We start from the raw sequence: 16,715 nt of genomic DNA, 5'->3' as shown, positions 1-16,715 counted from the left end.
CTTTCCTGCTTATGCAGGGGGTCGGACTCGATGATCTATTGAGGTCCCTTCCGACCCTAACATCTATGAATCTATGACCTCTGATCATGCGCGTGGCTCTCCTCTGGACTCTCTCAAGCTTCTCCACATCCTTCTTGAATTGTGGAGCCCAAAGCTGGACGCAGTACTCCAGCTGCAGCCACACCAGGGCCAAGTACAATGGGATAATGACATCCTGGGATTTGTTTGAGAAGCATCTATGGATGCAAGCCAGCGTTTTGCTCGCTTTATTAGCAGCACCATCACATTGATGGCTCATGTTCATCTTAAGGTCAATCATGACCACCAAGTCCCTTTCGTCCGTAGTGCTAGCCAGCGTAGTGCTGCTGCGCCTCTAAGCATACTGTGGGTTTTTCCTCCCAAGGTGGAGAACCTTGCATTTTTCAGTGTTGAACACCATCAGGTTCTCGTCTGCTCATTTCCTGAGCCTGTCAAGGTCAGCCTCAATCGCCCTCCTGTCCTCAGGTGTGGATGCTTTACCCCAAAGTTTGGTGTTGTTGGTGAACTTGGCCAGTCCGCTTCTGACTCCAATGTCCACATCATCAATGAAGATGTTGAACAAAATAGGTCCAAGGACAGAGCCTTGAGGGATCCCACTGGTCACAGCGCACCATGATGATTGACTTCCGTCAACCACCACCCGCTGGGTCTGACCACGGAGCCAGTTTCCCAGCCAGTGAATCATGGTGGACCCGAGGCTGCAGCTGCCCTGTTTTGCCAAGAGGTGATCATGGGATATCGGATCAAAGGCTTTGTTAAAGTCAAGATATACGACCTCAATCTTCTCTCCCTTGGCCAGGTGATAGGTCACCTGGTCGTAAAAGGAAATAAGATTGGTTAAGCAAGACCTACCCGCAAGAAACCCATGCTGGCTACCCCTCAGGATGTTGGCATTGGCCAGTCCATTAAGGATGGACTCTTTTTAATAAACTTTTCTAAGACTTTCCAAGGATAGAGGTCAAGCTGATGGGCCTGTAGTTTGCCGGATCCACTTTCCTCCCTTTCTTGAAGATAGGCAACACACTGGCCTTCTCTCAATCTTCGGGCACTTCACCAGAGAGCCAGGAGTTCTCAAAGATCTGTGCCAGGGGCTGAGCTATGATGCTTGCCAGCTCCTTGAGTACCCTGGGGTGTAGATTGTCAGGGCCAGCTGACTTGAAGGTGTCCAGCTTCACAAGGTGTTCCTTCACGAGGTCAGCATTGATGGAGGGTAAGGAATCTTCCTCACCCGGACCTCCCTGTCCCGTAGTGGGCATGGGTGTCCGATGGGACTGGTGAAAGACCGACGCAAAGTACCCATTTAATAGGCTGGCTTTTTCCTGGGTGTTGGTTGTCAGCTGTCTCATCTGGTTTAGCACAGGTCCAGTGTTGCCCTTGCTTTTCCTCCAGCTCCCCACATATCTGAAAAAAGGACTTTTTATTGTCCTTGACAGCCAGTTGGAGTTCAGTTGCAGCCTTGGCTTTCCTGGTTTGCTTCCTGCAGGTCCAGACCAGTGCAGAATATTCCTCCTTGGAGGTGGATCCTGTCTTCCATCCTTTGTAGGTCTGTCTTTTTAGACACAGGAGGTCCTCTAGTTCCCTGCTGAGCCAAGGGGGCTGCTGTGCCCTTTTGCTGCCTTTCCTCCAAGACAAAATAGACTTAGCTTACGTATCCAGGATTGCTCCCTTGAGGAACAACCACACTTCCTGAACTCCCCTCCCCTTTGGGTCGTGGTCCCTTAGGGCCTCACCAACAAGCCTCTTGAGCTTGTCAAAGTCTGCTTTCCTGAAGTAGAGGACTTCTGTATTGGTGACTGACTTGCTAGCTTTACAGAGGATGGTGAAGGTGAGCAACTCATGGTCGATGTCACCCAGCTTCCCTTCAATTGTTAGGTCACTGATTAGGTCGTCCCTGGTTGTCAGTACCAGGTCAAGCAGCACTTTACCTCTCATTGGCCTGTAGGTTTCTTGCATCTGATAGCTCATCTACTCGTTTGAGAAAGCTTTGCAACCATTCGGATTTGGCCGACTGCTCTTCCCACAAGATGTCTGGGAAGTTGAAGTCTCCCATGACAGCCATGCACCGGGAGCATGTGGCCTCAGCCAATTCCTTGGCAAGCTCCTGGTCAAGCTCTTGATTCTGGGTGGGAGGTCTGTAGTAGATTCCCACCATTATGTCCCCTGTGCTATGCTCCCCACGGATTTTAACCCAGAGGGTTTCCAGTCGTCTACCCTGGATGCCAATGTCAGCTTGCAGGGACGCGTAGCTGTCCTAGGCATAGAGAGCTACACCCCCGCCCCTTTTGCACTCGATCTCTCCTGTACAAGGTATAGACATCTATACCTGCGGCCCAGTCATGCGGAGTCCCACCACATCTCCGTTATCCCTATGACGTCGTAATTATTTGTGTTAAGCAGGAGGACAAGTTCCTCCTGCTTATTCCCCAAGCTCCTGGCATTTGTGTACAGGCATGCAAGTGTCCCCTTGGGGGCTCTTGCCTTGCCTACAGATTGTTCCAGGGCTGGGGCAGGGGTGGGTTCCCTTAAGTGCCTTGGCCTGCTGGCTTTGCAAGGGTTGCTCAGTGGCCCAGCAATGGCAGTAGTCCCTCCATTCCCTGGAGAGCTTAGTTTTAAAGCCCAGTCAGAGCAGGTCAGCCAGTCTGGCTAAGAAGAGCCTCTTCCCCAGCAGAGAGAGGTTGAGGCCATCCCTTCTGAGGAGCTCACTACTTCTCTCACCAAACAGTGGACTGTGATCATGGAAGCCGAAGCCTTCCCAATGACACCAGCGCTGCAGTCTTTGGTTCACTACCTCGATCCTCCACTCCCTCCTCAGCCTGTAGCCCGAAACCGGGAGGATCAAGGAAAATGCACCTGAGCCCCCAAACACTTTAGCCCCACTCTCAAATCTCTGTAGCACTTCATGACCTGCTTGGGAGAGCTCTGAGCCATGTCATTTGTGCCCACATGGTTAAGGAGCATAGTGGTCAGTGGGCTGGAGAAGCTCGGGGATCCTCTCCATGATGTCTTGGATACAGGCTCCCGGGAAGCAGCAGACTTCCTGGGCTAAGGGGGCAGGGGGGCAGATTGCCATCTCAGTCCCCCTCAGGATGGAGTCTCCCACAACGAACACTTTGTGTTTTGTCTTAGTAGCTACCGCCCCCGCTCTCCCTGCTGAGCCTGCCTACAGGATCAGGCAACTTGGCAGGCTCTGCTGGGGCTGCAAGAGGTTCATGCCTATTGCGAAGCTCCAGCGGGCTGGGGATCTTGATGCGGTGGGCCTTGGGGCCCTTGACCACCTTGGTCCATTCCCTTGGCTGGACAGAATGGGAGGTCCCGGAGTCCTCCCTTGTCCTGGAAGAAGACCTTGGTCTACCCTCCGGCTCCCAGGGGAGAAGGGCCTGGCAGTAGAAGTCTGTCTCCTGCTCACCATCCCTAATGGCACATAGTTTCTGAACTGCGGCCTGGAGCTCCTCCAGCTGGCATGCCAGAGACCCCAAAAGGGAGCAGACCTCACAAGGGGAGGTGGCCACACTCCCAGACCCCAGAGCCTGAAAAAGTGACAGCCCCCCCCCCAGCCGAGAGCCAGGGGCTCTGTCTGCATGGAGCCCAGAACCACGGGCTCCGTCTGGATTAGCAGAGGTGTCCCATCTCTTGCTGTACCTGATGGCCAGGAGGCGAAAGCCATGTTTTAAATGTGCTCTGGTTTCAGTTCCCAGTCATCAGAACAAGCAACAGGGCCCCTCTATCATTCGGCGGCAGAGGAGCACACAGAGGAAACTACAAGATTAAAGAAGCCACCACAGTACACACTTCCAGCATGAATTCTGGAGATCTCTAGCCATGTATTATAGTTATGCTTAGAGTTGGCTGCATTTAATTGGCTTCCTTTTTGGTTTCCATTATTGAGCACATGCTGCTTTTTCCAGCAGTTTAATGATAAACAATGTGTGTTAATGAAAGGAGTGGACCCAATGATCTTGCAAGGTCCCTTCCAGCCCTAATGTCTATGAAATCTATGAAGTTTCCCTGTATGTGAATATAAGATATGGGGCTTCCCCCGCCCATGGTGATCCAGGATGGGGGAGCAGAAGGAGATCCTTGTCTTGTGTTAGAGTAATTATGGCGCATGTATTTTAGGCATTTGTATTCTTTGGACCCGCTTATGATTAAATAATCTTCAGCTAATTGTTTCTAAAGCTTTTTGAGTGGAAATGTAATTTATTTAAATCTGGGAAGCCTCTTCTACATCTTTTTTTTTTTCCCCTCTATTTCTATACACGTTGGGTCATTTGCATCAGTTTCCCACAATGCAGTCATGAAATTTATTTCCCTAATTTTGCAGAAAGAGTCTAGATAGTTTTAGAGAGAGAAATAAAAAATATCCACTTCTATTTGAATTAATCTTCCTTTAAACCAACTGTCTTGAAGTTCAAAATAAGCTTTTGCTTGGGCTGAAGAGAGAAATTGAAGAAAGACGCTTTTTTTTTTTTTTTTTTGTTAGCACCAGTTTTTTTTTTCCCAAACCTGATATTGATTCATCTTCAGGTCTGGTTCCAAAAAGATTTCTCCCTTATTCCCATAGATTTTTTTCTGTCTTCTCCCTTGCTACAAACACTTTCCACCACCCCCTTTTTCCTTTACTTTAAACCTAGTGATCCCCCCAAAAACCAGAAGATCCTAGGAAAAAAGAGGTATTAAAAGTACGTAGAGAGAATGTTTTTACTTTCCAGGCTCTCAAATTTGGACTTCCATCTCCTAAACCTACATGGGAGAGGAGACTTACTGTGGGGACATGACTGACATGCAATATCAGCTGCAGTTCACTTTCATGGAAGACTTCTTGACAGCCCTGAGGACAACTTGGTTAGAAGAGTTGCCTCCTGACCATCTTTATTGTGGAAAACGTGGTTCTGGATCCCAGCTAAGTGTCTGGTGAAACTTCCAAACCTTGCTACCAGAGTTGTGAAATGCTTCATGAAACCTCTTTGAGAAAGTCATCCAGTGATAGATTTGTTTGTGGTGGTTTGCTTTCACTTGTGCCTTTTGGCTAAAAGTAAAGTTTATTCTTCAAATGAAATCTAAGTAGTTCTGGGAATCCTTCTTGCTCCTTTCTGAACTCTTTAAATTGTCCTTGCCAATCAGAAATAGTCTAATTTCACTACACCAAAGTGAAGGGTTTCACCTTACCCCATCTGGTATGAAAGAGAGAGAAACATTTTGTTCTTGGGACTGATCGGTGGGAGGGGTGGGGAGGGAGATGTGCCTGCGAACTGGTTGTTCTGCTCTGAGCCACATTTTGTGGTAGGGAAAAGAACTACTTCCTATTCATAGCATCTGGTGAAGTAAGCTGTTGCCTATGAAAGCTTGTGCCTCTCTAAACTGCCCTACTTTCTGCCTGACTTGGACTAAAACGGTTAACCACCTCTCCCTTTCCAACTTCATGAAGTATTTGGCAATATTTATTGTCTCTGCACAAGTTCAGTGTATGACAACTGTAATTACTTCTGTCCCACGATGGATGGACCAGAAGTCCTTAACAGGGGTTTTTCCAAACTTTTGCTTTGCCAACCATTAGAATCTGCAGCAACCTGTATCCAGCATTTTCGTTGCTGGGGAAAAGCTCCAGCATTAATTTTACTGTTAATTCAGGTTTTTTTGTTTGGCCCTTCCTCTGTCCTAGGGTGGTTCACCAGGCTGATCAAAATAACAGTTTCCTGTTTTTAGGAGGAGGATATCTACATGTGTGTGACGTGATGCACCTACACAGTGTTTCTGGTACAGCTGGTATTTTGGTATAGGACACTGACACTTTTTGGTATCAGTTGGGAAATACCAACCACTGGAGACAAAGCCTGACAGCTCCTGAACCAGGAGCCTGAATTACTTGCATGTTAGAATGCCGTATGGTAGAAGTGAAGTCTTTGACTTTGGTAACTGCCATCCATAAGTGCCCTCTCGAAAGGACCTATACCTAAATAATTTGTCATGCAGATGCATGACGAATAGATCCAAGGAGGTGATACTTCCCCTCTATCGAGCGCTGGTGAGACCGCAGTTGGAGTACTGTGTGCAGTTTTGGGCGCCGCACTTCAAGAGGGATGTGGATAACCTGGAGATGGTCCAGAGAAGGGCCACTCGTATGGTTAAGGGCTTGCAGGCCAAGCCCTATGAGGAGAGACTGGGGCACCTGGACCTCTTCAGCCTCCGCAAGAGAAGGTTGAGAGGCGACCTTGTGGCTGCCTATAAGTTCATCACGGGGGCACAGAAGGGAATTGGTAAGGTTTTATTCACCAAGGCGCCCCCGGGGTCACAAGAAATAATGGCCATACGCTAGCAGAGAGGAGATTTAGACTGGACATTAGGAAGAACTTCTTCACAGTTCGAGTGGCCAAGGTCTGGAATGGGCTCCCAAGGGAGGTGGTGCTCTCCCCTACCCTGGGGGTCTTCAAGAGGAGCTTAGAGCATCTATCTGGGGTCATCTAGACCCAGCCCTCTTTCCTGCCTATGCAGGGGATCGGACTCAATGATCTATTGAGGTCCCTTCCGACCCTAACATCTATGAACTGGTGTTTTACTTATTTATTTTCATTTCCCTCTTCCTGGCAGGGAAAGGCTGGAAGGGCTAATATTGTCAGGGACAGAATGTCATTCTAGGAGACTATTTGAGATACTTAGGGGGGGAAAAAAGTTCTCCCATGCACTACTGGGGATCAGCCTAGCAACAGAATAGTCTGATCTAAATTTCTTGTGCAGAACTAAACCAGACTCCACCCAAGATAGGTGTGTTATTACCATTGAATGCTGCCAAGTTTAAAAAAAAAAAAAAAAGTAACCCAACATCCACATTTTTCCATGATTTAAAATTAAATGCCACTAATAACTATAGATAGATATAGTCGTGTTTCATTTTGATCACAGAAAAATGTGATTGTTGGGTTACTTGTTTAAATCTGAAAATTGGGGATATTTTTTATCAGAGAAAACCAGGATCCCTGGTCATCATAACTGCCAGGAAACTATTGTTGCTCGCTTTCATTTCCCCCCCCCCCCCCGCCCCAGTTTTATGCCTTTCTCCTGCTTTCTAATTACCAACAAACAATCATATTGATAGACTGTTAATGGATAAAAATGAAACCACACGGTTTGTTATCTATAAATTGGCCTTTTGCCAAGCTATCAAATTTTCAGTTTCCCTCTCTAAAAACACTCCTTGTTAAGGCAGGATCTTCTGTGTATTACTCAGCTTTAAAACCCTGGAGTCACCTCTGGGAAAAGGAAGATCCTTTCTCCTAGTTGCCTAGTTTCCTTAAGGCATGTGTTTCAGGCTCTAGAAACCTTCAGTCATAGTTAGCCTAGTTGTATCTTAATAGCACAGGATTTAGTCTGTGACCATCCACTGAGTGAGTAAATAATTGAGCCCTTCAAAGAATAACATGCACATTTATTTTCCATGTTTATCTATCAATAGCCACATGCTGCTCAGACACTATTACTGCCTGGCCAGTGCAGAGCACTGATCTTGTTTTCTGTTGTAACTGCTGCTCCAGCTGGCTAGATCAGTAGCTGCACTCCTCCCTCTCATTCTGTACCTTTTATGTTCAGCCAACTTGGTTGCCTGTATCTTTTGCTTGCTTTCTTGTTGTACCCGCTCATGTTGTATTTTGTTTCCTCTGCCTTTTCCCTTGCATTTGAGTGTCTCCCTGCCCCTACCAGGTGACTGTTGTTCCCATCTGCCAAAGACTCAAGGGAAGCTGCAGTGCCAAGTAACGGGGATGTGGGATTTCCTGCTTCTTCTGCCATCTTTTATGTCCCAGCCTTACCCCCTTCAAGAGGAGCTGGTAAGACGAGAAGGAAAATGTTCTTGCTCTTTGTGGCCTGACCCCAGGCCTCCTTGCAGCAGAGCAGTTCTTCATTCTCACATGCCTTTTAAGCTTCTTTCATTCCTTGGCGTCTCGGAACAGCAGAGACTTTCTGTGCCTGAAGAAAGGTGATTGCACCCCAAAAGCTTGCAAAAAAACATTAGACCCATTGAGTAATTGGGGAAAAAAAAAAGATAGCACATCTATGCAAATAACCTTGCCTGCCTATGTCCTTAGACCAACACAGCTACCAACCAAAAACCCAGCAAAATTCTCAGCCCCTGCAATTTAGTGGACAGCTTGGAGGTGTTCTACCTGTATGCAGCCCAAGTAGGCTTATTTTGTTCCCCTCCCCCACTCTGTGATTTTTGAGCTCTTTAAACTCCGAAAGTCTTCAGGTCTCTGGAGTCTCTGATATAATTAGTGTTGCGTAGTTGCTGCAATATCCATAATAGCGGCATTTCGCAGACCTCAGAAACCAGACATGAGCTGTGCAGTATATATACCAAATTCTTCATACCATCATTTTTAGGATCTTCTTTACCTCATGAGGTTCTTTTTATACTAGTGAGTTGTAGGGACTGTTTTTGGACCTTGGGTGGCTGTTTTTTGGATTTGAATTGCATAGAAAATCAGACCTGAAAGGAACCTCGGGAGGTCATCTAGCCCAACCCTCTGCTCAAAGCAGGATGATCCTTCTAAACTAGGGATGTGAACAGTTAATTGTTCAACTAATAAGCCCAGTGATAGCCAGCTATAGCTTACTGGTTATCCTTTAGCATGGGGCAGGGCAGGGTGTAGTCTGGCAGGGAAGCGAGGAGAAACACTGCGCAGTGCTCCAGCAGGAACCAGAAGTCGGCAGGGCAGGCAAGAGGGAGGGAGGAACAAGGAGGGGGGGAAGAGAGGACTAGTATCTATACCTAGGCTCCATGGACCCTAGTATAGCCACTTGAAGCCTCCCCCCTGCCTGCAACGAGCAGCCTGGGCTCCAGACAGGCCCCTGCTGCCCACCACAGAGCCCAGGCAGCTCACAGGAGGGACCAGGATCTGTAGAGCCTGGCTATTAGCAGGAATCCTGTTTTTTGTTTTTAAATCCCCTATTTTTGAATTAAAGTAATCCCAAATCCACATTTTTCCATGATTTAAGATGAAACACTACTATATATCTGTATCTCTATCAATATTTATATCTATCTCTTAGTGGTCTTTCATTTTGATCGCAGAAAAATGTGGATTTTGGGTTACATTTTTAAATCCAAAAATTAGGGATTCTTTTTATCAGAGAAAACCAGGATCCCGGGCTATTGGGTATTAGACCACGCTCCCCCTCCTACTCTGCTGTCCACCAGGAAAGCAACTCGGCTCCTTCTTTGGAGAGTCAGAGGCCATCTGCACCCCTGCCCCGATCTGACTTCAGAGAGCTGCAGGCTGGAGCCCAGCACCTGTTCCCATCCCCATCCCTGTGCCTGGCTGGATGCAGTGCCGTCTGTTACTGCAGCTACCACTGCTGGTGGTGCCCATGCATGCCCCCAGTCAGACCCACAGTGGCTGCAGGGCCTGGAAGGTGTAAGGTGGAGGTAAAGGGGTGTCGGTTGGCTCCCCTGGGCCTGCAGCTCAGCCCCACTTCACACCCTGCCTACCTGCCCAGCTCATTGTGAGGTGCAGCCCTGGACAGCCAGTGCTTTGGGGAGCCACTGAATCCCTGTCACACCTTAAGAGAAGATCCTTGCTGGTGCTGGGCCAAGCAGAGGCACCCTGCAAGCCAAGCCAGAGTAGCCCCAAGTGGGTCAGGCAGAGGTTGCCATACCAATGAATCGTTTAATCATTGTAATTACAACAGGGTAAATGGATATGTCTGTTGTTGTTGTTTTTAAAATCAGTATTTACATCCCTAGTCTAAACCATGCTAGATTAGAGTTTTGTCTAATCTGCCCTTAAACATCTAAGGATGGAGATCCACAGCCTGTCTAGGTAGTCTGTTCCTACGCTTGACCACTCTCATAATTAGAAAGTTCTTCCAAATCTTCAACCTGTATTTCTCTTGTTGCAATTTAAGACAATTGCTACTCTATCCTGTCCCATGCAGCCCCAGTAAATGTTCTGTCACCGTCCTCTATAAACTACCTTTTAAGGCATTTAAGGACTTTTATTAAATATTTCTTCTATTCTCGAGACTAAATAATCACAGTTCTTTCACTATTTTCTCATAAATCGTGATTCGCAGGCCTCTGAAATGTTTGTTGCCTTCCACTCGTCTCTTATTAACTTGTTTGCATCTTTCTGGAAGTGTGGTGTCCAAAACTAACACAGTACTTTGGATAATAGAACAAAAGAAATGCTTCTCTTGATCACCTCCTAAATCAAAACTTTGATCTTACTGTAGTGTAGTGTAATGCAGGTAAAATACAAAGAGTATGCCATTTAGGTAGAACATAACTCTTTGTTTGTGAATATGTACATCATTTTAAAATTCAACGTGTGGAGTTGAGGACATAATTTATGCTACGATACTGCTTTGACTGTTGGTGATGTGTGAGAAGGAAATAGCCTAAGCTATAATGATGCTCAGAGTATAACCCATAGACCCAGCCTGGCCCAGAGAGTTGTCATCTGGCCCAGAAATTTTAGCCGGGTCAATGGCCATAGTTCCAGAAGCCCTATACTAGTTAACGCTGCCACTGCTCCCTACCACTAAATTTTTGGACCCATTGGGAGTCCCACAGGCTAGATGACATGGCCCCATGTTCTGGATTGAGCCAGAATGTGGTCCTGGTCCATAACTGGACCCAGGGCATGGTCCCAGTTCATGGACCTGGCTCCATGTGCTAGATTCAATCTAGCCCACCCATCTAGGCCTTACACTCATATAGTTGAGCACCAGTGGCCTAAGCCAGAGGTTCCCAACCAGTGGGCCATGGCGGGTTGGCTGCTGGGTCGTGGCACAACCCCTCGCTCAGACCCCCGTCTGTCCACCCGAGTGAGCAGCTTCTGGGGTCACAGCTGAGTTTCTGGGGTTAAAGCTGGGCGGTGGGGGAGCCCTGGGAGAGAGGCAGATGGCTCCCTGCGTCCTTTCCCACTCCTGCCAGGCTGTGGTATAAAAAGGTTGGGAACCACTAAACTTGGCCTATTTCCTGCAGGGTTGGTAGTTGGAAAAGAATGTTTTTTTCCACTTCAAAACAAATTTGATCTGGTGGTTCTGAGAGATGACAAGTATGGGACCCCAAAGTGTTGCTAGTTTTAAATTGTCAGTTTTCAGAGTAGAAATTGCCCTTTGATTTAAGTATGACTGGCAACATTGTTCAATTTGGCATCAAGGGGATGTGTCATTTCTTTATTACTTGATAGAAATGCTTACAATTGGAGTGGTATTTCATTGCGGAGGTAAGAAAGAGCTGGCTGCAAACTTCTAGCTGCCAGGTTCAAATTGAAGTATTGTTTGTGAATAAAACAGTCTGAACTGAGAACCTATGGGATAGTGACTATTATGTTTGGGAGATGTAGGTATGAATGTGTACATTAGCCTTCAGGGCTTTTGACCTTCTATGCTCACTGGAGTTAAAGGATAAATCTGAGCCACCATAATGACGTGTTTCTGTATTTTATATTATAACACATTTTTTAAACATATTAAAATAAATTTTACTGCTAGAGCAAGCAGCATTATAAGAAGCTTGCTCTAAAATTCACATGTTTGTGTATCTTCAGGTCTCTGATGAACCCATTATACCCTCAACCTTGAAACCAATTCTCTTGGAAGCATCTGAAGCTATCTTGAGAGATGGCAAGCTAATTTAGCTTTTCAAATGTCAGATTCTCCTTTTAGTTAGTTAGTTCAGACCCCAACTTTCTGGTGAACTCTATCCAATGTAATTTTTTTTTTCTTACAGCTCCTTTTAACCAACATGTCAAATGACACATTAGAAAACATTTACATACAGGTCTAATTGCTTAAACAACACCAAGGTTTTCTTGGCCTGGAGTAATTGACGATCATATTACAATTTAAATATTTTAAGCCTAAAAATGAATGATTGTGTCTTTGAAAATTTGTTGGGTTTTTTTTAAAGTATGCAAGTCTTGCAAAAGGATGCTTTCAATGCTTCATTATGACCATAACTATTTCTAGGCAGTATGTAAGACTTTCTTCTAAAAACAAAATTCCCAGGCACATCCATTACGATAATTAACATATTAGTAATGCTGCGTGGTCTTGAATGACGCATTTCAGTTTTTGCTTTTTTACCTGAGGACACTTTTTTTTATAGAAGTTGCACTTGAGAATACAGTGCTGCTTCTTGGTAAGCAAATCTAAGGCTGTCACTAATGCTATTTGCATTAAATAAACATATTACACAGTTCTTCCATTAAAAAAATTGCTAGGTATGCATATAAATGTAAAACATGTTTAATTTTTATGTCAAAGTGTCTGTTACAACAAGCTCTAGAAAATTTTGCTTACTTTGCATACACATTTTTCACTTCTCTAAAGCTGATTACACGTGGCTTTTAAGCTAATCAGGCCTCAGATCTCTCTTCTCTTTCTTCTTTTCTCTCTCTCTCTCTCTCTTTTTGTTCATTCCCTTCTTAATATCTTATGTGGCAAATCTGACAGTGCTTAACAAGTTAAGACTTATCTGGTATAATACCTTTTTAAACAGTGACCTATACCTGATTCTTCAGAGGAAGGCAAAATAAAGCACATCACAGTCTACCTGCCTTAGGAACTGGGGGGAAAGATTTCCCTGACTTCTGCAGTGTTGATTTAACTTGCTCTGGTTGTGTTTAATATAACTCAGTTTTGATCTTGAAATGATGAAGAAAGCATGCTAAAATGTGTTAGCATATTGTATTTGAATGGTATAGTAAATCAGAAATCTAATCAGTTTAAAAAAAGTGGAAAAAGAGTTTCAGGTCCTTGGACTGAGTGTCCTGGAAATGTGAAGGTTTCACAGTGCTTTTTTTCTTTTCTTTACTTTTCTTCCCCCTCACTTGTCCCTCTTGCTTACTGCTATATGAAACTCCCATTCCAGTATGGGAAATGATTAAATAGATTATCTACCAGATAAGCAAATGAAGAGAGGATTCATAAAACTTTCCCTTATGCTAATTCAGGGTCTATTTGGCACAACAGTCTATTAAAAATAGGCACTGATTCTGATTTCTAGGTTGACTGTTCCCCATTAACGCAAAAGAAGGGGTGTTGGTCCATAATCTCAAGGTAATGCATAATTCAGAATGGAGAATTTACTCCATTTGTTCTTTTGTGCTGAAACTTGTTAAGTGGGCAAACCATTGCTTCCCAGCTCTTGTACAGCCTCCCATTCAAATGGAAGATTAAGCTAACCCAAGCACCCAACTCCTTCAGGGATGCTGATTGTCTCAGCTCCTGTTTGGCCTCAGTTGCAGTTGTGCACATACAGCACCTACAGAAAAAAGATTGCCTAACACTCAGGGCTCAGCCCTCTACTGAAAAAGCATATTTTGCTCAGTAGCAATCCCTCTGGCTGTTTCAGAAATATTTATTCACAGGCTGTAGGTCCAGCTACATTCAGACCGCATTGGCCTGAGGGTGGTGAAGGGAAGGTCTCACGGTTGGGGGCTGAAGAGCAAAAAATTTGGGTTGGGGGTAGTCTTTGTGGCTGTGGAGAGCACCCCAGAAGAGAACCACTTTGACACTGTTTTGGGGCTTTTTAATGCGACTCGGTGCAAATCTGTACTGTCCATAGCATGAGAACCCAGTAAGCCAAGAAAACAACTTGTTTCTCTCTAGGAGGATGACTTCCCATTGATGTCAAAGTGGGTGGAGGACCACCCCTCCCTCCTCCCTTAATACCAGAACTTAATTTTTTTTTCTTTCTGTAAATTGAAAGTTGCAGGTAGAATAGAAAATTCCCTGGTGCCTACCTCTCAGTGTCAAGTTAGCATTAGTTAGGGCATATAGCTGAAACCTTCACTTGCCCTCTGGGAAAGGTCAGGCTTGAAAAACAGTTGGATGGGGGGGAAGGGGGGAGGGAGGGGGAAAGAGGTTTTGTATTTCCTGTTAACTTTGTAGTTGAGCATATTTTTTCAAGCTAGGAGTCATGCAAACATGTTACGTGCAATTTTTCCAAACTGCAAGCAGCAATCTAATGTATTGGATTTCAGAAAGTAATTAGATTGTTAGAACAGTAAAACCTAGAAAACAAGTAGCTCTGAAATGAGTTAAATCACAGCCCATGTGAAGGCCAAAGAAAAGCTGTATATCTAAGATGAATATAATTGAAATGGTCCAAATAAGTATTTAAAACCACCTCTAAGGACTGTTACAATTTCTGAATTTCATATTGGCATTTTATATTTGACAAGGTGACATTGTATAGGAAATGTATTGTAAAACACTGCTGTACTGTAGGAAAATGATTGAATGTAAATATTTCAAGATGTGGACCACTGTTCAAATGTTATCATAAATCTTTGCCATTGTTTTAGGGGATAATTCTTCATGCATATTTGAGTTGCATTGATAGATCCAGCCCCTTGAAGGGTAATCTTCTACTTGTTATTGCCTCACTATTACTGATAGTTTAATTTTGAAGTCGTATGTGGCTTTTCATGTATTCACCTCCACGTATGTTGTTTTCCATAACTAACAGATAACTACAATGCTGAAAAGGAATCTGCTTTTAATTTTCAAATTAACAGTGTTTGCTCAGTAATTTCCTAATCTAATCCCAGAAAGAAACAAAAGAATTTAATGTGTTTTTTTTTTTCTCTCCATTTCTTGCAGATTTGGTCGGTTTACAGTAGCTGCACTTCAGTCCAGAGTAGAGCAGTGTGAACGTGAAATGAATCGTTTGAAAAAAGCACTAGAAAGGAGTGATAAATATATAGAAGAACTGGAGTGTCATCTTTCACAACTAAAAGGGCCAAGTGAGACTAACCAAAGTGAGAATATTGTTAGTGAGGGAGTACTTTCCACGGATGATAAAGGAAGTGAAAGCAGTGAGGATGATGCTGCCTCATTAAAAAGCCAAGTAGAAAGCCTAGAGGAAAAGACTCTGACTACCAGTCAAAATCAGGACCAGCCTGAGCGACTGAGAGATTGTGGAGCATGCTCAACCTCTGCTAGTCAAGACAGTTTGGATGGGTCAAACACTCAGTGTCCCACAAATAAAGAACTGTTTTCAGGTTGTCAGGAAGTTCTCTTGGCTATAGCTACTACAAATACAGATGCTGACTTAGAGCAACAGTGGGAGAAAATTGAGGATCGTGAAGCTTATAAAGATGAAGAAATATATGAGCTTCCAGCACCTTGTACACCTTCTTTGTCTCTTAGTTGTCTCCATTTGAACACCCCTGACGTTAAAGAAAGTCCTGTTATAAAACAAGAGGACACAAGAAAGCCACCTGCCTTCCTAAGGAAATTGGAATTTGAGGATTTGTGTGATGCTCCAGAGGACTGCAACAAAGCTTCTCCAGAGGACAGTGTAAGCAGCTGTAACAATGAAAATAAGCTAACCTGTTTTACTTCAACAAAACCAGTGTTTTGGGATAGCTGCCCAACAAACTACACTGAGAACTTAGATTTTGATGCCTCCCAGCAAAATATAATCACTAATCATTCAGGAAAGCTACCAGTAAAGTCCATTGAGAAGACAAGTGTGTGCTTATCTAAAAGGTTACATACTATTTCCTCTTCTGAAATGAACCGCACACGAACATCCAGTGAGGCATCCATGGATGCTGCCTATCTTGATAAAATCTCTGAGTTGGACTCTATGATGTCTGAATCTGACAACAGCAGGAGTCCTTGCTACAATTTTAAATCCTCTGACCTTGATAATCCTTCAGAGTCGACGGAGAGTTCTGAACTTATGAATGAAACAGATATGAAGCTGGAAGAAAGGAATGAACAAAAGAGTTCAAAATGCCTGGAGTCAAATGACCAGCCAGCAGACAGAAATGACTGGAAATCGGCTATGTTTTCTGTCCTTTCTCCATCTGGACTACACCTGAATGAGCGCTTCCGACTGTTTTCAAGCCAAAATTCTGAAACTGCTGAAACGAAATCTCAGAATTGTTTGTTTCAAAGAGAATTTTCTCCAAGTATTCTGTTCAGTAATTCACAAAGGTTATTTGAAGAACAGAAGTTTGGTTCCTCTTTTTTTAAGGTGTCTCCTGATGTGCATAATCCACTTCAGTCTCCTTGGGCAGCTTCCTTCATTCCTGAAAAGAAAAATAAGAGTGTTAATCAGTCAACCAAAAGGAAAATTCAGAGCAGTCTTTCTAGTGCTAGTCCTTCAAAAACTACTAAAAACTGATGCTTGTAAGTTTTGAAGTTCTTATTCTTGGTGCCAAATTAAGAACAGTTCCCAGTGAACTTGATCTTCTTGTGAGTTCCATTGTGACCCTTTTGACCAAGTGAAAGTGAATATTCCTTCTTCAAATCTATTACCCCACTGTTTAATTTTAGAGAAGAACCCTTCAGTTTTCTTCTTTGATTAAGCATCTTTGTTCTGTACTCCTTGGATTTCTTGTTTAATTGCCAGGTTACATAATTTTTGTGTTGGTGAACAGCAGCTCTATCCTCCATGAATGACGGATTTTAAATTTAAGCCATCCTGTTAAGAGGAACGAACTTGTTTAAAATATTGCATTTCCTGTGCTAAAAGAAAACATTCTTTTATGCATGTAAACCTGTTACTGGTTATAGTATGGTTTCATTCATTTGCTATTAAACATTGGAAATTCTTGTCCTAAAACTTTTGACTTCCATGAATAACTGTTTCTGCTTAGATCTGCCTGCATAGCAGTATAGCAGTTTTCTGTGCTGGACCTGGAAGGTGGGTGGGTGTGTGT

The 16,715-nt window shown here is 44.2% G+C and overlaps 1 protein-coding gene across 7 annotated transcripts in view; it reads left to right on the top strand.

Moving 5' to 3' along the window:
- The window catches only part of RNF219 (ring finger protein 219), a 42,751-nt gene extending 26,042 nt beyond the window's left edge, over window positions 1-16,709 (top strand). For all 7 annotated transcript variants that reach the window (XM_006028006.2, XM_025209327.1, XM_014521980.2 and 4 more), the window contains exon 6: window positions 14,644-16,709. In XM_006028006.2, the coding sequence (XP_006028068.1) occupies window positions 14,644-16,177 (1,534 nt within the window). In that variant the 3' untranslated portion in view covers window positions 16,178-16,709. The remainder of the gene's footprint in view (window positions 1-14,643) is intronic.
- Window positions 16,710-16,715: the final 6 nt, after the last annotated feature.

This window comes from Alligator sinensis, unplaced genomic scaffold, assembly GCF_000455745.1.
Source record: "Alligator sinensis unplaced genomic scaffold, ASM45574v1 scaffold1044_1, whole genome shotgun sequence".
Taxonomy (NCBI): Eukaryota; Metazoa; Chordata; order Crocodylia; family Alligatoridae; genus Alligator; species Alligator sinensis.
This window is presented reverse-complemented; position numbering and strand designations above follow the sequence as displayed.